General features: G+C 38.7%; 5 protein-coding genes across 10 annotated transcripts; 4 read left to right on the forward strand and 1 right to left on the reverse strand.

Moving 5' to 3' along the window:
• Nucleotides 1-349: 349 nt before the first annotated feature.
• On the reverse strand, nucleotides 350-6,076 carry LOC110790584 (uncharacterized). Its single transcript, XM_021995369.2, has one exon. It carries the CDS (start codon nucleotides 6,074-6,076, stop codon nucleotides 350-352), a length of 5,727 nt encoding a protein of 1,908 aa, XP_021851061.2.
• A 507-nt stretch (nucleotides 6,077-6,583) lies between these two features.
• LOC110796708 (putative pentatricopeptide repeat-containing protein At1g12700, mitochondrial) lies at nucleotides 6,584-12,577 on the forward strand. Of its 6 annotated transcripts, XM_056843860.1 has the most exons (7): nucleotides 6,584-9,003; nucleotides 9,125-9,258; nucleotides 10,419-10,508; nucleotides 10,606-10,791; nucleotides 11,877-11,962; nucleotides 12,198-12,375; nucleotides 12,504-12,577. In XM_056843860.1, the coding sequence occupies exon 1, from the start codon at nucleotides 6,726-6,728 to the stop codon at nucleotides 8,889-8,891; it is 2,166 nt and encodes a 721-aa protein (XP_056699838.1). In that variant the 5' UTR covers nucleotides 6,584-6,725; the 3' UTR covers nucleotides 8,892-9,003; nucleotides 9,125-9,258; nucleotides 10,419-10,508; nucleotides 10,606-10,791; nucleotides 11,877-11,962; nucleotides 12,198-12,375; nucleotides 12,504-12,577. The 6 variants fall into 6 exon arrangements, with proteins under 6 accessions (XP_056699838.1, XP_021857484.1, XP_056699837.1 ...); XM_022001792.2 differs by having other exon boundaries at nucleotides 12,198-12,577; XM_056843859.1 differs by having other exon boundaries at nucleotides 9,165-9,258; nucleotides 12,198-12,577.
• Nucleotides 12,578-13,728: 1,151 nt separating this feature from the next.
• On the forward strand, nucleotides 13,729-17,308 carry LOC110796711 (chloroplastic lipocalin). The gene is made up of 5 exons (XM_022001798.2): nucleotides 13,729-14,005; nucleotides 14,801-14,924; nucleotides 15,083-15,322; nucleotides 15,787-16,077; nucleotides 16,905-17,308. The coding sequence occupies exons 1-5, from the start codon at nucleotides 13,950-13,952 to the stop codon at nucleotides 17,184-17,186; spliced, it is 993 nt and encodes a 330-aa protein (XP_021857490.1). The 5' UTR covers nucleotides 13,729-13,949; the 3' UTR covers nucleotides 17,187-17,308.
• A 1,383-nt stretch (nucleotides 17,309-18,691) lies between these two features.
• Nucleotides 18,692-19,387, forward strand: LOC110796715 (small ubiquitin-related modifier 1). The gene has a single exon (XM_022001803.2). The coding sequence runs from the start codon at nucleotides 18,801-18,803 to the stop codon at nucleotides 19,119-19,121; it is 321 nt and encodes a 106-aa protein (XP_021857495.1). The 5' UTR covers nucleotides 18,692-18,800; the 3' UTR covers nucleotides 19,122-19,387.
• Nucleotides 19,388-21,901: 2,514 nt separating this feature from the next.
• LOC110796714 (cell wall / vacuolar inhibitor of fructosidase 2) lies at nucleotides 21,902-22,662 on the forward strand. Its single transcript, XM_022001802.2, has one exon. It carries the CDS (start codon nucleotides 21,925-21,927, stop codon nucleotides 22,537-22,539), a length of 615 nt encoding a protein of 204 aa, XP_021857494.1. The 5' UTR covers nucleotides 21,902-21,924; the 3' UTR covers nucleotides 22,540-22,662.
• The last annotated feature ends 524 nt before the right edge of the window (nucleotides 22,663-23,186 follow it).

The following is a 23,186-nucleotide window of genomic DNA, read 5'->3' on the forward strand; positions in this document are numbered from 1 at the left end:
ATTTTCTTTACTGTTACTGATCACATCCATACACTTCGTTGAATGCTACGCTTCACAATGGAGTGCCCCTTAACGGCATTTATTTTCTCCAAAGCTACTAATCACAACAACTTTATTATGGACTGCTACGCTTCACAGTAAAGTGCCCAGACGGCATTTATTTTCTTTACTGCTACTGATCACATCCATACATTACCTTTGTGTGTTGATTTGTGCCGCGTTTGTTTTTTGCTTTTTTCTTCCTTCATTTATGGACTGGCCGTATTTGAGGACCGCCCTAATTATACATAACAGCAAAATGCGGACTGCTATTGCAATCAGTCTGCTCATACATGATCATTATAGTTTTTCAAACATAGTACTTTCTCAGAGTACTGGCGTTCCAGGAGTTTTTGAGCGCGGTACCATCCATTTGCATTAACCGGTATGATCCAGGGACTATTTCCTCCCATATCTGGTATGGTCCTTCCCAATTGGCTGTCAGCTTTCCTTGAGCATTTCCTTTTCCTGTTGCCGCCGTTCTCCGCAGTACCAGGTCTCCCACTCCTAGAGGCCGATGCTTCACTTTCTTGTTGTATGCTCTGCTCATTCTGCTTTTGTATGCTGCCGAACTTACTTCTGCTTTCATGCGGATTTCTGGCATGAAATCCAACTGGTGTCGCAGCAGCTGATCGTTTCTCTCCTCATCGTAGTGCTGGATTCGCATGGTTGGCAGAGCCATTTCTGCCGGTATGACAGCCTCAGACCCGAAGCTCAATTTGAACGGACTCTCGCCGGTAGCCTCCTTGATAGCAGTTCTGTTGCACCACAGAATTTCTGGCATAAGATCTGCCCATTTGCCTTTACAGTCTTCTAGTTTCTTTTTCAGAGCAGCCAGGATTTGCTTATTCGCCGCCTCTGCTTGCCCATTGCTCTGTGGGTGACATACTGATGAGTGAGCTAACTTTACTCTGTACAATCCCAGGAAGCATTGTATGGGTGCACAATCAAACTGTGATCCATGATCAAAAACTATTGCCTGCGGCAGCCCGAATCTCGTTATTATATTTTTCCATATGAATTTTTTCACCTGGTTTGCCGTTATTTTTGCTACCGGCTCTGCTTCTATCCACTTGGTGAAGTAGTCCACTGCTACTATCAAGAACTTGCGCCCTCCAGCCGCCATTGGGAATGGTCCAACAATATCCATTCCCCATTGTGCGAATGGGATTGGGTTCAGAATGGGCATCAAATCATTGGCCGGCAAGTTTATTACAGCTGAAAACTTTTGACATTTCTCGCACTTTTTTACATAAGCTCGACAATCTTCTAACATTGTTGGCCAGTAATAGCCTTGCCTTTGACAGATGATGGCAAGGGGTTTTCCACCGGCATGGTTTCCACATGTTCCTTCGTGCATCTCTTCGATCAGCCTTGCTGACTCGAATGCTGTCAGGCACCTTAAGAATGGCAGGCTAAATGACTTTTTGTACAACCGTCCCCACAGGATGATGTACCAAACCGAGTCCCTTCTTGTCTTTTTGGCCTCTGCAAAATCTGCTGGTAGGGCTCCAGTCTGTATGTATGTTTGGATATTATCGTACCATTCTGAGGTGGTTGTGATGGCCATGACCCGTATTATCTCCGACTCCGTACTTCGCTTATTCATGACTTCCATCATGACTGTTCTTTTCAAGTCAGCGACATTTGAACTTGCTAACTTTGATAGGGCGTCTGCCAGTGTGTTCTCTGCTCGGGGTACCAGATTAATGCTGAATTTCTCTAGCTGAGCCGACACCGACCTCAACTTCTCCAGGTATTTGACCATCGAAGGTTCTTTGGCCTCATATTCTCCGCTGAATTGACTTGCTACCAGCTGGGAGTCTGTTGTCAGTATTACTCTTTTGGCATCTGCTGCGAGGCACATTTGGATGCCGGCAATTGCTGCCTCGTATTCTGCCTCGTTATTTGACGCGTTAAACGTAAACTTTATAGCATATTCAAAAATGTCTCCTGCTGGCGATTTCATGATTATTCCAGCCCCACTGCCTGTCTGTGCAGCTGAACCATCCACTGACACATCCCATACTTCAGCTTGTACTTCATCCTCTTGGTATGACGCTTCAACTATGAAGTCCGCCAATGCCTGGGCTTTGATTGCAGTTCTTGGCCGGAATTCCAAGTCAAACTCGGACAACTCTATTGCCCATTTTAGCAACCGGCCTGATGTATCTAGCTTGCTGATGGCTTTTTCGAGAGGAAAGTTTGTTAGCACTTCGATTGTATGCGCATCAAAGTATGGTCTTAACTTTCTAGCCGCGATGAGGACTGCATATGCCATTTTTTCCACCAACGTGTACCTTGTTTCTGGGCCGTTTAGCACATGGCTCACAAAATATACCGGCTGCTGCCCTTTGTTTTCTGTTTCGGCTACCAGTACTGCTGCAACTGTCTTTGGCGACGCCGATATGTACAGTTGTAATTTGCCGCCCTCTTTTGCCCTTGCTATTGTTGGCAGGTTTTTTAAGTGACTTTTTAGAGCTTCAAAGGCCTCTTGCTCTGCCGGCCCCCATTTGAACTTCTTGTTTTGCCTCAGGGTTGTGAAGAAGGGCATTTGCTTATCTGCCGACTTGCTCACAAATCTGTTTAAGGCGGCCATTTTTCCTGTCAGCCGCTGTATGTCTTTTACGCTCTTGGGTTGCGGCAGACTGATGATTGCTTCTACTTTTTCAGGGTTGGCGTCTATGCCACGCTCGCTGACCAAGAAACCCAGGAATTTTCCCGACCTTACTCCGAAGACGCATTTTTTTGGGTTTAATTTCATCCTGTATTTTCTCAAAGTTTCAAAAGTTTCTCGGAGGTCGCTAACATGATCCTCCTCCTTCCGGCTTTTTACGATAGAGTCATCTACATAGACCTCCACGTTTCTGCCTTTTTGGTCGGCAAACACCTTGTCAACCAGCCTTTGATATGTTGCCCCTGCATTTTTCAACCCGAACGGCATCGCCTTATAACAGAAAACTCCTGCATCTGTGATAAAGGCCGCCTTCTTCCTATCTGATTTATGCAGGCTGACCTGATGATACCCTGAGAAAGCATCTAGGAAACTGAGCATTGCGTGACCGCTAGTGGAGTCTACCAGCCTATCAATCCGTGGCAGGGGGTAGAAATCTTTCGGACATGCTCTGTTAAGGTTGGTGAAATCTACGCACATTCTCCATGACCCACTTGACTTTCTTACCATTACCACGTTTGCCAACCATTCGGGGTAGTCACATGGCTCAATGAAACCTGCCGCCAGAAGTTTATCCACCTCTTCTTGTATTGCTGTCATTTTTTCCGTGGAGAAATTACGTTTTTTCTGCCGTACAGGCCTAACATTTCTGTCGGCGTTTAATCGGTGAACCATTATCTCTGGATCGATACCAGGCATCTCATCCGCCGAGAATGCGAAGATGTCAGCGTGCTCTCTCAGCAAGCTTATGAGGTTGACCTTCATGTCACTCCCCATTTCCGTACCGATCACGACTGTTCTATCCATGTTTCCAGCCTCCAGCTCGATATTTTCTGTCAGACCATCTGGCATTGGTCTTGGTGCTGATACCGGCCTTTCATCAAAGTGTTCCATGTTTAGGTCGGTTCGACCCCTTTTTGTGCAGTTCTTTCTTTTTGACAGTTGTTCTTGCCTTGCCGGCTTAGTAGTCAAGTGTATCTCTTGCCTTGCCGGCTCAGTAGTCAAGTTCACTTCTGGGACCATTCTTCCCGGTGTTCTCAAAGCAGTCAAGTAACAGGACCTTGCCGCCAACTGACTTCCCCTTATCTTTGCCGGCCTTTCCAGGTTCGACATATATATCATTGTCAAGTGATAGGTGGAGACTACCGCCTGCACGTCATGTATGAATGGGCGACCGATGATCACATTGTAGGCCGCTGGCACTTTAATGATTAGGAAATCCACCATGAGATCTCGCATTTCGGATCCTTCTCCGATTTTCACCGGCAGCCTTATACTACCCTCTGGGTACACTGTAGATCCTGAGAAACCGATTACTGGGTAGTTTACCCTTTGAAGTTCGTCCTCTGGTATGTGCAATTGTTTGAAAGCTTCCCAGAAGATGATGTTTGCTGAGCTGCCGCCGTCTACCAGTACTCTGTTCACATCGGCATTTGCTATATCAATTGTAAGAACTAGTGGGTCATCATGCGGGAAAATGATGCCTCTGCAATCCGATTCCGAGAATGTCATCACTGGTATGCTGGGTGGGTTAGGCCACACTCTTGTGTTATGAAAGTTTACCATGTGCCTGTGTTCCTCCAAGCTTCTACTGGCGCCGCTTATTGTCCCTCCGTGGACTGGGCCGCCAGAAATTACATACACGGGTGGTTTTTTCCCGCCATCCCTCTGTTCTGCTCTGGCACTGGTTTCCGGCTGTTTTTGCTCGATTCTAGGCGGCTGATATGGTTGCTCGATTCTAGGGTATTGTTGTTGATTTTGCTGTTGTGGCCGGTATGAATTGGTAGGGTTTCCTCCCACCGAGTTGTTGTTACCATTTCCCTGCCTTGCCCTATACTGTGAGAAATACCCCTTTCTGACCATATCCTCAATGTTGTCTTTGAGGTCTCTGCAGTCCTCTGTTAGGTGGCCGTGCTCATTATGGAAGTCACAGAATTTCTTGACATTCCTTTCCCTACTCTGCATTGGTGGCGGCCTTCTCCAGCCATCCATCTTGTTGTTTATGTTATAAATTGCCGTCCGCGGTGTGTTCAGCGGAGTGTAGTTATCAAAGAGTCCTCTGGACTCCCTTCTGTCTTGCCGGCTTCTCTGCCCTTGTGGATTGGCATTTCTGTTATTCTGGTTTCTCTGCCCTGCCCCTTGCTGATTATTGCTCTGATGAAAATTGTTTCCTCCTTTTCCCGTCTGTGGGTTATAGCCTGGATTGTACCCGACATTTCCGCCGGTTGCCACTACCACATTGGAGATCTTCATCATTTCATCCCCCCTGATGTACTCGTTGGCTTTGTGCAGGACGTCACCCAGATTGGTGTATGACTTTCGGCTGAGATATTTCTTGAATTCGCACTCTTGCATTCCCCTCATAAGAGCCAGAACGGCAACCTCCTGCTGCAAATTGGGGATAGTGATTGACTCGTTGTTAAAGCGGGTGAGATAATCCCTTAACGGCTCTCTATCTCTTTGAGCGAACGACATCAGCTCTCCCGATGATTTCTTTCTCTTCTGTTTGCTCACAAATCGTGACAAAAACGACGCCTGCAGCTGTCGGAAGCTGTATATGGAGTGTGCCTCTATGCCCTTATACCAGCTCGCTGCAACTCCTAGGAGTGTGGATGGGAACACTTTGCACCACATGGCATCAGAATCAGTGTACAGCATCATGTGCTGTTCGAATGTGGTGCAGTGATCCTCCGGATCTGTCGTCCCATCGTATCTCCCTGTCGGGATTTTTATCATTTCCATCCTTTCTTCTAGGATTTCTCGGCACAGGGGAGAATCCTTTGGCTGGATTGTCTGCCGTCTAGCTATCTGTAGAACCGGCGCTCTTCGTTCGTATTCCGCGATGGGGACTTGCTCTGTTTCCGGCCATTCTGTTTCCGCCGGATCCGAGCGCTTTCTTTTTCCTGGGGTGTTTTCTTGATTCAGGGCGGTTAGGAGATCACTAACAGGTAACTGGGGAACCGTCGGCCTGGTCTTTCTTAGACTGCTGACTGACCCTGGCTGCTGCGAGGCTGGTAGTTCTGACAAAGCGGCCATCACCGCTGACAGTGTTTTCAATTGCTCTCCCGTGAATACTTCCGACAGGGGAGACAGGCGTTCCTGCAGCGTCTGTTCCAGCGGAGTTTTCGGTTGCTCTGTGGCAGGGCTTTCTATTTCTAACTCCTCATCGTCCTCCACTGTAAATTCCCTTTGTGCCGGTATCGAGGTGTTTTTTGTTATTGGGCTGATAACTGATTGTGCTTGTGACGGATGGACGGGGTTTAGAAGTGAGGGTTGGAACTTGGAGGTTGTCGCCGGTTGTGGGGTTGTTGCTTTTTCTTGACTTTTCTTTGATTTTTTACCGTCTTTCTGTGAGAAATCCATGCTGACTGTTCTACCGTTTCAAGGGATAAGGTCCCCTCCTTCTAGCGCCAATTGTTCCGGGTGTGGAATGAGAACAGCTGACTGTGGGATACTGGATTCCTGTCGAGATTGCCGGTTGATATCTGCACAACAGAATGGATTAACTAGCCTCGGGGGTGGTTCGAGGATCCCCCTCCGATGCTTAAGTAAGATTACTGAAAGATTAAGAGATGATTAAGAAATGATTAGAGAGTAAGAAAGAAGTGTGTTTAAGTGTTTGTGTACCCCATAGCAATAAATGAGGTGCTCCTTATATAGACCAATCCAAGGGTACGATCTGGTAGGTCCCTTGTGGTTAGATAGCGACTTGTTGATAGTGACCCTTGGCTGGTTGTCTCCATGATAATGCCGGTAGGCTGTCTCGCAGAAATGCCGGTAGAGGATATTTACCTAAGATGACCAGGTTACCTGCAGGTTAAGTTTACATACGGGGAGTTCTGCCGGTACCAGGTGGTGCCGGTAGGACACCCCGTACACTAACTAGCAACTAGCCAACTACCCAAGTCACCTGACCCTGAACTCCATTGAAGAAGAAGCAACGAAAACTGGGGAAGAACTCCAACCCAGTTGAGACCACTGCAACTCTGCAACAACAACGATAATATGGGAGATGAACAACTTCACTCCTCATCTTCAACCCTTCTTCCATTGTGGTAATTCTTCTTTCCTATCTTTCTTTCTTTTCCATTTCCGGCATTTCTCCACCAAACAATCAACTGCTGCTCCCATTAACGACCGTCAATTGTGTATTCAATTTGTGAGAAAACATTGCAAATTAGGGTTTTCCAATATCAATTTCCCCCTTTCCCTCTTCCATCAATTAACTTCTTTGCGCCCCCTTCCTTCCATTATCGTTTTCAATCAGCTCTTTACTGCAATTAACAAATTGAAACGCCTTAAACCTCATTCCACCATTATATCTCTTTCCAAGCAGCTTGAGTTACTGGGTATTTCACCTAATGGTCATTCAATGGGTATTCTTGCTAATTCTTACTGTCATTTAGGCCGTGTCGATTTCGGGTTCTCTCTTATTGGTAAAAGCCTCAAACTTGGGTATCCTCCTAATTGTATTACCTTTACCACTTTAATCAATGGCTTAATCCACTGTGATAAGCTTCCTCAAGCTGCTCAATTATTGGATCAAATTGTCAAGCTTGGTTTCCAACCTGACATTTTTACCTATGCTACTATGGTCAAAGGTTTTTGTAGGATAGGCGACAATGGCGGCGCTCTGAATTTACTTAACAAAATGCAATCAGAAGGTCTTTGTGAGCCTAACATTGTAATATACAGCACTATTATTGATAGTTTTTGCAAGGACATGCTCTTAAAAGAGGCCCTGAACCTGTTCTCAGCTATGAAAACTCAGGGCATTCTACCTAATGTTGTCACTTATACCTCCTTGATTAGAGGTCTGAACAATTCCGGCTATCCGGAACAGGCTAAGGCCGTATTGGATGAGATGATAAAGAGCAATATACAACCAGATGGTAAGACCTATAGTGTGCTGATTGACATGTTTTGTAAGCATGGGAGTATTGATGAAGCACAGGCGATTCTACAGCTCATGGTTGACAGAGGTGTGGCTCCAGACATTGTTACTTACAGTTCTTTACTTAACTGTTTCTGTATGTGTGGTCAGATCGAAGATGCTGAAAAGCTACTTAATATGATGGCCCAAAATGGTTGCGAGCCTGATCTTGTCTGTTTCAATACTCTGATCAATGCGTACGTGAAACTTGAAAACATTGACGAGGCCCTTAACGTATTCCAAGGACTGTTGCACCAAGGGATAACACCTGATGTTATTACATATAACACTCTAATTGATGGCTTATGTAAAGCTAGTAGACTTACACTTGCACACAATCTATTCAAGGAAATGCAAGCTCACGGAATTATTCCAAATGTTGTCACATATAATTCATTAGTTGATGGCCTATGCAAAAGTGGACAGTTTGAGGAGGCAGTTGCAATTCTTGAAGATATGGAAGATAAAGGTATTAAGCGTACTACTGTCACTTATAACATCCTGATGAACATCTTGTGTGAGGCTGGGCATTCAAAAGTTGCAGTAGATTTCTTTTCTAATCTTGTATTGAAGGGTCTGGTACCTAGTATTGAAACATACGAAAAAGATGGTCTCTCAAATTCGGCCCTAGGCCTGCTTTCTGCTATGAAAACTGAAGGAATTGAACCTAATGTTGTCACATTTAACTCCTTGGTTAGAGGTTTGTACAATTCCGGTTGTCCGGAACAGGCTAAGTTTGTATTGGATGAGATGACACAAAGCAATATACAACCAAATGTTAACACCTACAGCATGCTAGTTGACATGTTCTGTAAACACGGGAGTGTTGATCAAGCACAAGCCATTTTACAGCTCATGATTGAAAGAGGTGTGACTCCAAACGTCATTACTTACGGTTCTTTACTTGACGGTTATTGTTTGCGTGGTCAGATGAAAGATGCCAAAAAGCTATTTGATCTCATGGTACAAAACGGTTGTGAGCCTGATCTTGTGAGCTTCAATATAATGACAAAAGGCTACTGCACGAAAGGTCTTATGAAAGAAGCTATTCAACTGCTCATTGAAATGGAGGAAAGAAACTGTTTTCCAAATAGTGTAACTTATAATACGGTTATTAGGGGATTTATTCAACTCAATGCCTTATCAAGTGCGTTATACTATCAGGATGTTATGGTCATCAATGGTTTTGAAGCTGAGGCAAAGACAACATCGTTGTTTACTGGACTTTTGTCTAATTATAAGTGATAACATGGAGTTGCTGCAAAAGTCCGTCAACTGGCAGGTACCAATACTTGCAACCATTGGGAGTTTGGAGTTTGGTGCTAGTATAGCCCATAACTGAAGAGTTCTGTGGCAGGTATTTTTTGTAGTTGTTAAAGTCCACCTGCAGTTCTGTGTCACTTTAGAAAATTATACTCTTTTTTTTTATGTAACATTTTCGTTGTATTGACTGCATAGATCTTGTTTCTGTTGTGTAGGAGATGAGATATTAGCATTTTGATTTCTGATCTTCTGCAGTTGGATTTCAGGGACTTTTTCTCCTCTCTCTCAGTTAGGAGATTCATAAAGCACTTAAATCTCTGGTGCTCTGCTGTTGGAACTTGGAAGTCAGGTATATTTTATACGGAAATGCACTTCCTCGTGTTCTCTACTACAATAGGGTCTTGTTTATGTTCTCACATCCATGACATCCATGCACATTATCTACTTTGCTTGCTCGTTCATTTTTAATGGGGTTCTCTGTCATGATTTATTCTGCTTGCTCGCCTGAGAGTTTTGGTTCAGCAGGTAAGACTGTTTATCTGCTTTGCAGTTAAAAAAGAAAATTTATATGTCTGCTAAAGTTTGTCAGAAGAAAGTCCAGAATTACTTAACAAGTTAATAGATGACCGACCATGCAAGACATTCTAAAAACTGGAATACTGCAACGTTTTCAGTTAGTATTTATGGCCCTACATTTTTGCTAGTGACAGGATTTCATGACTTATACGTCATTATATATACTCTGTTCTTGATTATATGTGGAATTTGCTGATATTTTGGCCACCTCACCTTGGAAAACTCGGATACTTGCATGAACATCACCTTAGAAACGAATTCGTTAGTAGGCCTACTCCACCCCGAAATCTTTCCCTTAGCTTATGGGATTTGTTGTTGGGGAAATAAATATGATACAGTCTAAGAATCTACTTCAGAAAGCTGCACCTTCTTAGGGGTAAGGTTGAGTATATATTGACCCCCTCTAGGCTCTGGGCTCTATTTACACCAGCTGTGAGCTTCACACAGAGTTGCGTTAGAACAAGGGTAGTGAATATGATAGTGAGTAGTGTCAAAGTGTTCTTTTAATTTATTTTTCCTTTAATTTTTGGTGGGGAAGCGCCAGAATTTTATCAAAACCGCGATATGAAAATTTTATAGAAACCAAAAGTTGGTCTTGCTTCCAATACGTTGCTATGGCCCAATATATGTCTGTATCAAATTTAGAAACGGTACGTTCAGGCTTTTGCAAATGCTGCACTACGGTGTCTTGCTGGGGGTATCTTAGTGTCTTGGGCCTCTTGGCTACTGTATGGTTAATCCAAATAGTCTAAAAAGTAATAAACTATGCTAAGTAGATGATCTGGATGGAAATTTGTGCAGAAAGTCGTTGAAAGATCTTTTACCTCGGCAGCTAATGCATGACTATTGATTTTAGTTGTACCTACCATTTTTTATTTACTCCTGCAAAATTTAAATTTATAGCATAGCTGTTGAAGTTTCTTGACAATGCAGATACTACTGGATGTTGTTTTTGTTTACAACGAAGTCTCTTCTCTTGCTCAGAAGAAAGGGTCCATAAAAATAACTCAGGACGGAATTGAGGTGCTATATTGCTTTATCACAAGTTCTTTTTTCTCGTCCTCTACAACTTCTTTAAGGACCTTTCCCCCTCTATTTTACTCAATGACAAATTATTCAGGTTCTTCGAGAGTATTATCCTACAATGGAGGAAATTGTCGTTTTAGAGTGTGCCTGGAAAACGGATAAATTTGTATTGGTAGAACATCTAGTGAAGGCAAGATTTCTCATCAAGGTGGGAGTTCAGAAGTAGTACAAACTGTGGGAACATCTATAAAGTACCAAAGTATTGGTGAGTTTCTGGAAGGTAATACCCCACCTCACCATCAACCTCTTTGCATTTTTCCATTTTCTCATCCTTAAATATACTTGTGCAATTTCCAGTTTGCCACCGTTAAGCTCGAAGTTACCCCCCCCCCCCCCCCCCCCCAGTTGTCTTTTCTTTTGCTTTTGTGCTCGTATCTCTCTTTTCCCCTCAGGAAAAGAGTAATTTGATCTATCTTTATTTCCTTTCTCGAGGAAACCATACCTGACTGCTCGGGAAAATTATGATCTGGTAAACCTTATTCCCTTCCTCAGCTGTGGAAAACCTTGACTGATTGATGGATACAAAAATATGGTTTGGTTGAATGCTAATATATCGCTAGGAAATCCGCTTTCAAATTTCATTTTCCTTTGTATAGTTCCTTGGTTGAAAATTTAGAAAAGAAATGTAGAAGCAAGATGAAGAGAAAATGAGGAAGGTAGAGGATGGAATGGAAAATGTGGCATTCCTTGAGGATCCGTTTCGAACACATTTTCAATGGAAATGATTGTTTTTAGTTCTTGAAGGATTTTATTAACCATAGCTCAATAAGCAACCATTACAAGACACATGGAGGGTAAACAAGCTATACAGAGCCAAAACTAGGAGAACTAATTCCATCATTAAGAAAACCGTTTTCTAGCCTTTGCGAACCAAACAACGGGAAAATCGGAACATTAGATTACCTGAAACATGTTTTCCTCCCTAGCAATCACTCTCTAAATCAGGAAAATCTTCCGACTATTTTAATCCCCCCAAAAAATAATTCTACCTCCTACGGAGTATAAAACAAAGGAACAGAGGATAATGGGAAACCTACTTTTCCTGGAAATGTCCCTTTTGTTGGTTTCTTGTTGTACATGCCAATCTTTTTCTCATATTGTTGGGGGGGGCTCAACCATGATTTATTGTTTTTTTTTTTGACAGCAGTTGTTAATTAGTGTACTTGCTTTTTTTTTTTGGGACTGTGTTCCTCATTGGCATAAAAATATTCAAGCAAAATGTTTCTGTTTCAACCGGAGATTTGTCAGCATCGACATTTGATCCTCTTTCATTCTCCCTTAGTTTTTACTTGCTCGTCTCTACAGATTTTGAATATGATTCTGAGAAGGCTGATGTAAATGAGGATGTAGAGACTCTCTATTTTATCTTACTCAATTATGATTCTGATAAGGTATTCTATTCTATCTTAAATCTTAATTATGTTTGTAGAGTATCCATTATTTATGAAAAGCAAAGAGCCAAATAGCTGCTACATTCCTATACTGTGTTCAGCCACCTGGGAATTTTTCTGTCAGCTTCAGAGATATGAATGCTTTTATTTAGTGTTGGTTTTTCTGAATCTTTCTTGCTATAGGATACTGTGTTTGACTGCCTTTCTAATTCTTCCTTATTATGCCTCTTTCTAGGCGTTGATGAAGAACTTAGAACCAAGAAGACTAATGCAGACACAAGGAAGCAATTTCAAGAGGAAACCTCCTCACCAAAAACTCCTATCAGTGAAATAGCGAATAAGTCTGACGCATACAATATTTTCAAGTTATCTTCATCAAATAAGTCTGAAGCATACAACTTGAACTACAATTGGTAACTATAGTAAGCTATTTGTTGAATCTAATGATCCTTTTAGGTGACTTGAAATTCAACTCAATTGTATGATGGGGTTTTGTGCCGGATTCATATTTGTAATGAACATCATTTTTGTTTGGAATTAGGTGCTTGGAGGTTCAACTCTCTGTATTATGCTCTGCTTGTTTCCGATAAATATATTGGATCCTTGATTATTTAAGAGGGTGTTGTATTGGAATGGCTCATCATTTAAGGGGAACATGTAAGAGGGTGCACGGTTCATCCGAGCGTACCTTATATGTGTGGAAGTTTTGAAAGCTTAAGATCGTGTCAGACACAATATATGTCATTTGTCCATTAGAGGAAGCTAGTTTTATTCATGAACATTATATGTATATGAATATCGACTTGTTAACAACACATGAATGAAATTTTGTTCTATTGCTAGTTTTTTTTCAGCCTTGTTAATATTGGCAAATTACACATAAATTTAATGCACCATTACTCTCACCCGCCCTAAACCTCTCTGCAATTGCAGGGGTAAGGTTGCGTACGTCCGACCCCCCTTTACCCCGCTTCTTGCGGGAACCTCTTTGAGGCAATGGGGGTAATGATGATGATGATGATGATTACTCTCACCCGCCACAACAATTAGTACCGCCCTTATCTATGAAAATATCACTTGTAAGTTATATTCCGTCGAAATGTAGTTTATGTACTTGGGTGCATAATGTTCACGCTCGTTGTATACTCTATTTCTAAATGAACATATAGCTCAAATTTCAGTAACATATTGTTCATACAATTATACCGAAAGAACATATAGTTATAATCCAAAAGAACATATAAGATAATATTCCACTTATATGTAAACATTGGAATCTTTCTCCATGTTCATTAGGGACATAATGAATATTCATTGAGATATTGTCACCCGGGTGTATAATCTAAATTGCATAACCTTTATATTTTAGGTGAAAGAACAGAGGCTGAAAAGTAGACCTGATCAACATGAGTCCGGACCGACCCGACCCGATTTTTTGTCGGGACTGGGCAGATGTTTAGGCCCGGCTCGAAAATTTAAAATTTTTGACGGATTTGGGAAACATAAAAGCTGCATTTTTTGTTATTTGATCCAGCCCGAAAATGGCTAGAAATGCCCGATATTTTAGGCCGGAAATAGTGGGTTTGGGCATATAAAATCCAGCCCGCATTTTTGCCCAGCCTAGCCCAGCCCGACATACGTGCTGATTTTAAAGCTTCAGCCCGACCTGAACTCGGCCTGACCCGTCTTTTGATCAGGTCTACTGAAAAGTAAATACTGGAGGACAAGACGATGCCGTATCAATGTGCTGAAGTTGCTAGATTTTCTTCCCATTTTTGTCTCATTGAAAGTCTGAGAGTGATGGAGCTGGAGCTTTTAAAGAGTATACTTGGCACTTTGCCCAGATCATAATTTTAAGGAGAGAGAAACACAAGTACTGTTAAATTATTCTGATATTTTTCTAGAAATTTACACAAATTTGAGTATACTTTAAAATTTATTTTTTGCAATTTCTGGGTATGCTCAAACTAAAATACAGAATACAATAATGCAATTGATTCAAATGTCGTTACCTTTTTCTCCAGTTCTTCATTGCTCCTCAAGGTAATTTACAAATCTCCCAAAAATGTTTATTTATGTGAATTTTAGTTTAAATTTTGTTCCATTTCTGCATTTTTAAGTTCTTAATTATTCCTTTTACTTGATTTTTTTCTGGGCTTATTATAACTATGTAATGAGTACAGTTTTAGCTCATTTAAAATCATACCCATCTCTAAATTGCTGCCCTTTTCTGGGAATTTCATAATTGTCTTAAATATTAGGGTTTTTGAATTGTACTACCATAGTTATGTTATGTACTAGTTGTTTGAAGCTCATTCTTAGAAAATGAGTGATTGGTGATCTTTCTTTTTGTTTGCCCCTTTAATGTAATAATAATACTAGCAGTGTTTCATAGAAGATTTGTTGTTTATGATTGTGTGGCAAATTCGATTTTTAAAGTTGATCACTGATGAAATTTTTGAGAAATACTGTAGTATATTTGGAGGGATTTGTTTACCCCTTAAATGTGATCATACTAGTAGTGTTACATAGAATTTTTTTTGTTTATGATTGTGTGGGGAATTCGATTTTTTGAAGTTGATCACTGATGAATTTTTTTGAGAAACACTAAGAGTGTATTTGGAGGGATTTGTTTGCCCCTTAACCCTTTAATGTGATAATACTAGTAGTGTTTCATAGAAGATTTGTTGTTAATGATTGTGTGGTGAATTCGATTATGTTGAAATTGTTCATTGATGAAATTATTGAGGATACCGTAGTGAATTTGAATTTGAAGGGATAATTCTTCATTGCTTAACATAGTGAAATCAAGTACTATTATTTTCCTTTGCTTTTTAGGGTGAAGTCTGAGAATTTAGTTGTAAGATGCCCCATTGAGCGCCCGTCTTCAGCAAATGGTATTGCTAAACATATATTCTCTGGGTTGGTAGCTTCTTGCCTAGTTTTCTCCCAAGCCAATTTGGTATGTATCTCATTTCCGTTTGGTTTTATTTGCAAAAATTGAATTAAATGCATAAACTGTAGCTTAGGATCATGGATTAAGTAAAATGATCTACATTAAGATTGATTTGTTTTTGGGTTTTTCTCTTGGTAAAATTATTTTTATTTTGGGGCTAACAGGTTTACGGGGCAGATCTTCCTCATCAAAGTAGCATAGGCCAGCTTGCCGATGTCTCCGGCAATACGGTTCCATTTCCTCTTGATGAAAGTTCTAGTGATGAAAAGGTGGCAATGATGATGATGAGAGGTATGACGGCTAAAAACTTCGATCCAGAAAGATACTCTGGTAGATGGTTCGAGGTGGCCTCTCTTAAAGGCGGATTTGCTGGGATTGGTCAAGAAGACTGTCATTGCACCCAGGTGACCATTATAATGATTGAGGACCTCAATCTGCTTTTCATAGGTGCCACTAATATTTGAAGTTGTTCTCTATCTTTGTTGTTCCCAAATGTTGGTACAAAGCAATTAGAAACATTTCCTCTGTATTTAGGGGTTGTTTGGTTGACATGTAAAAATAGGGGAAGTGAAAATTCATGGGAATTCATAGATTGGTAGTTGTTTGGTTGACATAAAATAAAAGGAAAAATGGAGGAAGTTGGAATTCCTACAAAACCTGGGAAGTAAATTACCTAGCCTCCCCTTTGGTCAATCAAAATTCATGGGAATTTCTAATTCCCCTGTTGTCAACCAAACAACTTAAGGAAATTCCCATGGGCTTAGGAAAGTAATTTCCCTTGAATTACAACTTCCTTTAGGAATTATATTCCCGTGTCAACCAAACAACTCCTTAATATCTGTTGTGCTAAGATGTTTCCTGATTCTAGGGTATATATACGTTTGATATGAAGACGCCCGCCATTCAAGTTGATACTTTCTGTGTACATGGTGGTCCTGATGGGTACATTACTGGTATTAGAGGAAGGGTTCAGTGTCTCTCGGAAAAGGATAAAGACCTGAAAGAAACTGATTTAGAGAGGCAAGAGATGATCAAAGAGAAGTGCTACCTGCGTTTTCCAACTTTGCCGTTTATTCCCAAGGAGCCTTATGATGTGATTGATACTGATTATGACAATTTTGCTCTTGTCTCAGGGGCCAAAGACAAAAGTTTTGTCCAGGTAAATCATAATAGTTTCTTATTTCACATAAAAAGTTTCTTATTTGAGCTTCTATGATTGCTGTATTTTCATTTATCCAGTAATGTGCGAAGGCAGAACGTGGAAATTTTCTTTCTTTAGCTGTCTAGTACGAGTATAACCAACCAAGTCTGCTTCTCCCTTGGTGTCAGAATACTTGCAACAGTTTGACCTACACACTTGCTTAGTTTGACCGTAAATATATGCAATTATACAATCATTATCATTATCATTACCCCATTGCCTCAAAGAGGCTCCTGCAAAAAGCGGGGTAAGGAGGGGTCGCACATACGTAACTATACAATAACATCTGATTTTTATATATTAGTGAGAAAAATATGGTCAAAGTTAATGTATGAAAAGCGCAAAAGTCAATATGTTGTTGCAAGTATTCTAGGACGGAGGGAGTACCGGAATAAAACGGAATATGGTCTAGGCTTGATTAGCATTGAGATTTGTGATCGACATCACACTGGTTTGCTTTGTTACTGTCTAGTTGATTTGGTTTGCTTTCTCTGTTGTTAGCATCATATATAGTTGGTTGATTATTCCAAAAACCATATTTGTTGACGAGCACTTTTATTTTGTGAAACTCGAAACTTCAGAAAACTTCTCCTTGATATAGGGATTGTATGAATTATGTAATTTAAAGCCTACACTTCTACTCTTCCTTTTGAGCAGTCGCCACTTCCTGAGTTCCTTCACTTTCATGTGAAGATGCGGGGTTTTTCCTGTCATTTAAACTCAAGATCCAATCCGTTGCATTACTATGAGTTGGATTTTTGATGAATATGCTCTGAATTTCACAGATATACTCAAGAACACCGAATCCTGGACCAGAATTCATCGAGAAGTACAAAACTTACCTAGCAGACTTCGGATATGACACAAACAAAATCAGAGATACACCCCAAGATTGCCAAGTAATGTCGATGAGTGAACTTTCTTCGATGATGTCTCAATCTGGAATGCAAAAGGCTCTAAACAACGAGTTTCCTGATCTCGGGTTGAAGTCTTCTGTAGCATTTGATCCCTTCACAAGTGTTTTTGACACATTTAAGAAGCTTGTTGAACTCTACTTCAAGAAGTAGTGAATCTCTCATGTGATAGTAGGCTTCTTGCATATGTATGTGAAATTTGTAAAAATCACACTAAAACTTTGTCATATCTGACATTCATATACATGGAAGTGTTTTATTGTTGTCATGCAAAATTGCAAACTGGTAGTATCTGTAAGAGGAAGTAATTCCAATGTCAGATATGTATTACAAAATACAGATAGTCAACAAAACGGAAAAATAGGGAAAAGACAAGCACTAAAGGACAAAACATAACAATCAAATGGCGTTTTTATGTGAAAAATGGCGTTTTCATTTCTTTGATATGTTTTTTGCTCGCACATCTTTGATATTGGCCTCGCCGTTTCCGTATCTGTAAAGGTGAGCCTTTGGTATAGTTATAGCCTTATAGAGTTCAAAATTTAGTAATAGAGCCCGCTAACACGACATGATCCGACCCTACATGGCTTTTCTTTAGCCAGTTTAAGCATGAGAGGAACAACAGATGGGCCTACACGGTCCGGCACGTGCCCACCTCATAAAAACATCCAACGTTTAGAAATACTACCATTAATTCCTAAACATTCACTGAACACTAATAAGTTAGTGTAACACGAAGCGGAAGAGTCACCATGCAAGCCACTCACAAGTCACAAAGCAAACTAATTATTCAAACAGATTTGAATTTATACTCATTAATCCTCATGCATGCACAGGAAACATTAAACGTATAATAATATATTCTTTTATTAATTCCATACAAAAACTAATACTTAGCATGAAAAGGAACAGTCACATAAAAACGTCATTTTCACATAAAAACATCATTGTTCTACGTCATTTTTGTATTAAAAAATCATTGTTCTATATACTCCCTCCGTCCCGGAATACTCGCAACGGTTTGACTTTTTTCACTATTCACATAATTAACTTTGACCTTCTTTTATTTATAGTATATGAAAATAAGTGTTAGCATATAATATATTGTTGACTCCATCTTAATATATATTTTTAAAATATTAATATTTTATAAGTTTTTATAATATATAATTGAAGATATTAATGGTCAAAGTTGTGCATTGGCAAACGTGTCCAGTCAAACCGTTGCGAGTATTCCAGGACGGAGGGAGTACTATTTTTCTTATTTTTTATACCATTGTTTTTTTTAAATACCATTGTTCTTGTTTAATACCATTTTTAATACATGTTATGTAGAAAGTATCTGGTAATACATAACCCTTTTGGATTTTTACTTCCTCCCGTAATCCTTTATTGGTACATTGGTAATTTCACATCACATTAAAAATACCATCGTTCTTATTTTTTATATTTTTTTTTTTTTTTCTCTATACCATTGTTCTTATTTTACAGTACCATTTTTTATACATGTTATTTATATACGGAGTATTTGGTAATACATATACGTAACCGTTATGGATTTTTACCTCCTCATGTAACGTATAACATGAAGGGGAACAGTCACAACCTCACAAGTCACAAAGCAAAATAATTAAAATTGCATTTCCCCAAAATTAAAGCTGAGTTTTATGTAGACTTTGGTAATTCCATTTAATCATACCTTACCATCTATATATACAATAGAGCAACTCCAAATACTCATCATCACAAAAAGCTAAGAAAATAACAATGGCAATTCCACCGGTTGAACAAATCAATGTTCAAGACTCAACCACAGAAATCAAACTCGAATCATCATCATCATCATCAAAATCTCATGTAACATTGAAGATTCAAGGAGCAGATGATCATGATGTTTACTACAGAGTGAAGCGTGATTTCCCATTACATCACATGAAACTCGATTTCTGCAATCGTCTTGGTGTTGATTATGGAGTTGTTCGTTTTGTTTTTGGAAAAACAGAGGTTCGAGGGGCTAAAACTCCTGATGATTTGAAGATGAAGAATGGTGATAGTATTATTTCTTGGGTTGACAAGATTGGGGGTTGATTAATTAATGAATGTAATTAAATAGAGTTTGATTAATCTTCGAGTTTGATTTCGAGTTTATGGAATGAAGAACAGACTCTGTTTTAGTTATGTTTATTTGATTGTGTCTTTTTTCTTGTATTAATGGTTTGATCATGTCTCATGTCATTAGTGCTTGGTTTGACAACATTGGGGGTTGATTAATTAATGAATAATTAATTACCAGTTTTAATCTTTGAGTTTGATTTCGAGTTTATGGGAATGAAGAACAGACTCTGTTTTAGTAATTTTCTGGTTTTTTTATGTTTATTTGATTGTGTCCTTTTCTTTTTGTAATGGTTTGATCATGTCATTTTTTTTATTACTATTAAAAGAGGGACCCGATAACTATTTTTATCATAAAATAGTAGCCCGAGCACTATTTTTGAAAATAATTAAATAACTTGAAAAAGAGCCAAGCGTAAATAAATTAGTCAAATATTTTAAATCGAATATTTAAAAATGAAGAATTACCAAGGTTGCTGCTGAGGTTTCAGGCATCGAGAAGCGATAGAGTTGAAAGAGAGTGTGTGCGCTCAAATAGGATTTTTAGGGTTTTGAATGAAAGCTCGGGGGTTAGATTAGGGATGAGGGTATTATTGTATATTTCTAGGTGGACACGAAAAGTGTATTTACACATTTACTCTCAGCTCTTGACTTATATAATAGAGATATATATTAAAAGATCTAGGACGGAGTAATGGGGGATTAATAAAAATCTATTTTTCTAAATCTCTCTCTAGCTTTTGACAAACTTCCAAGTTTGGAATTCATAATAACCCTATGCATCCCAAAAGACTTCAAAGTTTGGTTACCCTATGTCAAAAAATAAATAATAAAAAAAAAATTGGTTACCCAATCCCGCATATTGATTATCGCTGCTCAAACACCTTATACTAGTTTGTCACCCGACACGAAAAAAACACAACATAACACGTGTATGAAAATAGTCTGGCCCGACTTGGCGTCAAAATAGTTCGGCCCGACCTGGTTGTGGGTTAGGCTCGGGTCGCTTATTGTTGGGAAAAGCATGACATAACATGACACGGTCTGACACGACAAATCAGGTTAAATTGAGTGAAATTAGACTTAGACACGAAGGTCAAACACGGTTTGGCCCGTGGCTGAGCCCTCCTTTTGAAAATTTTGGCACGGCTTGGCAAGAAAGCTTGGCCCGTACCTAAGCTATCCTTTTGGAATTTTGGACACAGCATGACCTGACACGAAACAAGTAGACTTGGCATAGACCGAATTTATTCATCCAATGGCGCATGGGCTCAACACGAAGCACATCCACAACCATCTTTACCTTAGTACTATGTGTGAGGTTATAAATCTTATAATCAAGATATCAACACTAAATAAGAACACAAATTCTTATTTACATGAGGTGTACGATAAATATTGTACACCGAAGTTAAAGTTGACGTAAAATGCTTAAAAGTCACCATTATATATGTAAAAGTTATCTACTTTTTAGTAATAAATTTTTTTATTTTAATCAAAAATATTTATTTAAAATCACTAATAATGTATAAAATTAATCATTTAACACGTTAAAATGTTTATCTACTAACTTTTTTTTAATAGTATAAAAGTTAGAGAAAACTGAGTAAAAGTTAGAGAAAACTGAATTAAAGTTATGTTGGTGCACAATAAATTTATTGTACAACTTGTGTACGCAAGACCTTTTGAAATAAGAAACTAGAAGTTCCAACATGTTTTGGAAAGAAAAAGAAAATGAACAAGCTTGAATAGTTGAATGATATCTACACGCTCTTTGCGTTCAAACTCTTTTAACCCAACTATAATCACCATCATACGTTCATCTTTAACCTTATTTGATACCTTCTTTAGGTAAAGATTAACAAAAGTAAATTTAACACGTATTCGTATTATCACTCCATGCTAATTGTATTTGAGACTTTAAACAGGATTACTTGTAGTTTATAATGATGCAAACGGATTATAAAAACAACCATCATCTATACCTGGTCTATACCTAATCTATAAAAAAGAAAATCATAATTGATTGGATGACACGTGTCACCTCCATTCATCCATACATTTATTTTGTCTTTTTTTTTTCAATTGTTGTTGTTTGTTATACGATGTATTTTTCAATTTCAACTACTCTTCCTTCCTTCCACTCCATCTCACTTTTTAGCACTCAATATTAATTCACCAATTCTCACTAAAATCATAAACGCTTAATAAAATCAGCACTTTAAAAGACGAAATAAACAACCACTATATAATTGTCCGTTCTTTAAACAGGATCAACAACTAGTTATAATTAGCAAGCAGCTCGTTAATATCGAGATTTTATTAAGTGACACCTTCCCTTAATACTCGACCTGTTTTGACTTTTTGCACTATTCACATAATTCATTTGACCCTATTTTGTTTCTAGTATATGAAAACAAATGTTAGTATATAATATATTGTTGCCTTCATTTTAATATATATTTTCAAAATATTAAATTTTTTATAATATATAGTTAAAAAAATTGGTGGTCAAAGTTGTGCATTGATAAACATATCCGGTCAAAACAGGTCGAGTATTAAGTAACAGAAGGACTAAATTTCAAAATAGTAGAATGTGTGGCTTCATGTCGACCCGTGAACATATATTTTTCTCATTTGGGCCACCACCAAAATTTAGCCTTACAATAAAGTGATACCAAACAAAAACAGTTCACCTATATATAACCTACTACTACATTTACATATTCATGAACATTATTTTTATATGAGCAAAAAAAACAACCATAAATCTAGGGCCATGATTTTCACTCCAAAACAACTAAACAAATCTCAAATGGATAAATTATCTAACCCTTTATTTCTACTTGTTTTGCTTATCTTCATCAATAGCAAAATACAAGTAATTCAAGGAGATGATGAATTCATCAAAAAAACATGTAACAACACTCAATATAGTGATCTATGCATCTCCTCCTTGAAATCATATCCTTTGAGCTCAAATTCAGATCTAAAAGGGCTAGCAATTATCATGGTGAATGTAGCAATGGTGAATGCATCAGAAACTTATGCTTATTTATCATCACAATTACAAGTGATTAGTAGTAATATTAGTAGTAATAATAGGGATACTAATATGAAAAAGGTATATCAATTATGTGCTTCTTTGTATTCTTATGCTAATGAATCTCTTAATTCTACATTACAAGATTTGTCTTTGGAAGATTATGATTATGCTACTATTGAAGTAATGGGTGCCTCTGATTATTCCAACTCTTGCCACAATGCATTTAATAGGTACCATGGTATGGATTATCCTATGGTGCTTAAGGTTAGAGAAGATGGGTTTAAGCATATTTGTGCTGTGATTTTAGGAATAGTTGATCAACTATATTCAATTGATAACCATTCTTAATTAGTGTGTAATTTTGTAATAGTTTTCATGTTTAGTTGTTTTATATTATGTTTAAAAGGCAAAATGATATTGTTGTTATTTGTTCATTTTCAGCTGTTCAATATATTAAGATCGGTTTTATCACTACAAGAATTTTTATCTTTAACGACAACTTAATTACGACGGGTCAAAAATCTCGTCGCAAAAGCCTTTTACGACGGGGCAAACAACCAAACAATGACGGGAATAACCGTCGCAAATGTCTTTTACGACGGGTTTACGATGGATTTACGACGGGATTTCTATTAACGACGGCCCCCTTTTATGACGGGTTCGCGACAGGAAATCCCGTCGTTAATCAACGATTATTGGCCTTTCGCGACGGGATTTCCCGTCGTTAATAGTACAATTTCTTGTAGTGTATTGTACAACTTATTTGAACTTAACTAAATTTATCTGAATTTATTTGAACTTAACTGAATTTATCTGAACTTATTTGAACTTAACTGAATTTATCTGAACTTATCAAAACTTATTTTAGTTATAAATTGTACTTGGCCAACCCTTATTTTTTCCTGAACTTATTTTATCTGAACTTATCTGAACTTATTTTTCCTCAAATAAGTGGAAATAAGGTTAATTGATCATTATTTTTCCTGAAATAAGCA

This window comes from Spinacia oleracea, chromosome 4, assembly GCF_020520425.1.
Source record: "Spinacia oleracea cultivar Varoflay chromosome 4, BTI_SOV_V1, whole genome shotgun sequence".
Taxonomy (NCBI): Eukaryota; Viridiplantae; Streptophyta; class Magnoliopsida; order Caryophyllales; family Amaranthaceae; genus Spinacia; species Spinacia oleracea.

What these genes read in the sequence shown, in the direction of transcription:
- LOC110790584 (XM_021995369.2), bottom strand. Translation starts at nt 6,076, where the DNA reads ATGGATTTCTCACAGAAAGACGGTAAAAAATCAAAGAAAAGTCAAGAA.
- LOC110796708 (XM_022001792.2), top strand. Translation starts at nt 6,726, where the DNA reads ATGAACAACTTCACTCCTCATCTTCAACCCTTCTTCCATTGTGGTAAT.
- LOC110796711 (XM_022001798.2), top strand. Translation starts at nt 13,950, where the DNA reads ATGCAATTGATTCAAATGTCGTTACCTTTTTCTCCAGTTCTTCATTGC. An exon ending in AAGACTGTCATTGCACCCAG is followed by an intron (nt 15,323 to 15,786) that starts GTGACCATTATA and finishes TCCTGATTCTAG; the next exon opens with GGTATATATACGTTTGATAT. An exon ending in AAGACAAAAGTTTTGTCCAG is followed by an intron (nt 16,078 to 16,904) that starts GTAAATCATAAT and finishes TGAATTTCACAG; the next exon opens with ATATACTCAAGAACACCGAA.
- LOC110796715 (XM_022001803.2), top strand. Translation starts at nt 18,801, where the DNA reads ATGGCAATTCCACCGGTTGAACAAATCAATGTTCAAGACTCAACCACA.
- LOC110796714 (XM_022001802.2), top strand. Translation starts at nt 21,925, where the DNA reads ATGATTTTCACTCCAAAACAACTAAACAAATCTCAAATGGATAAATTA.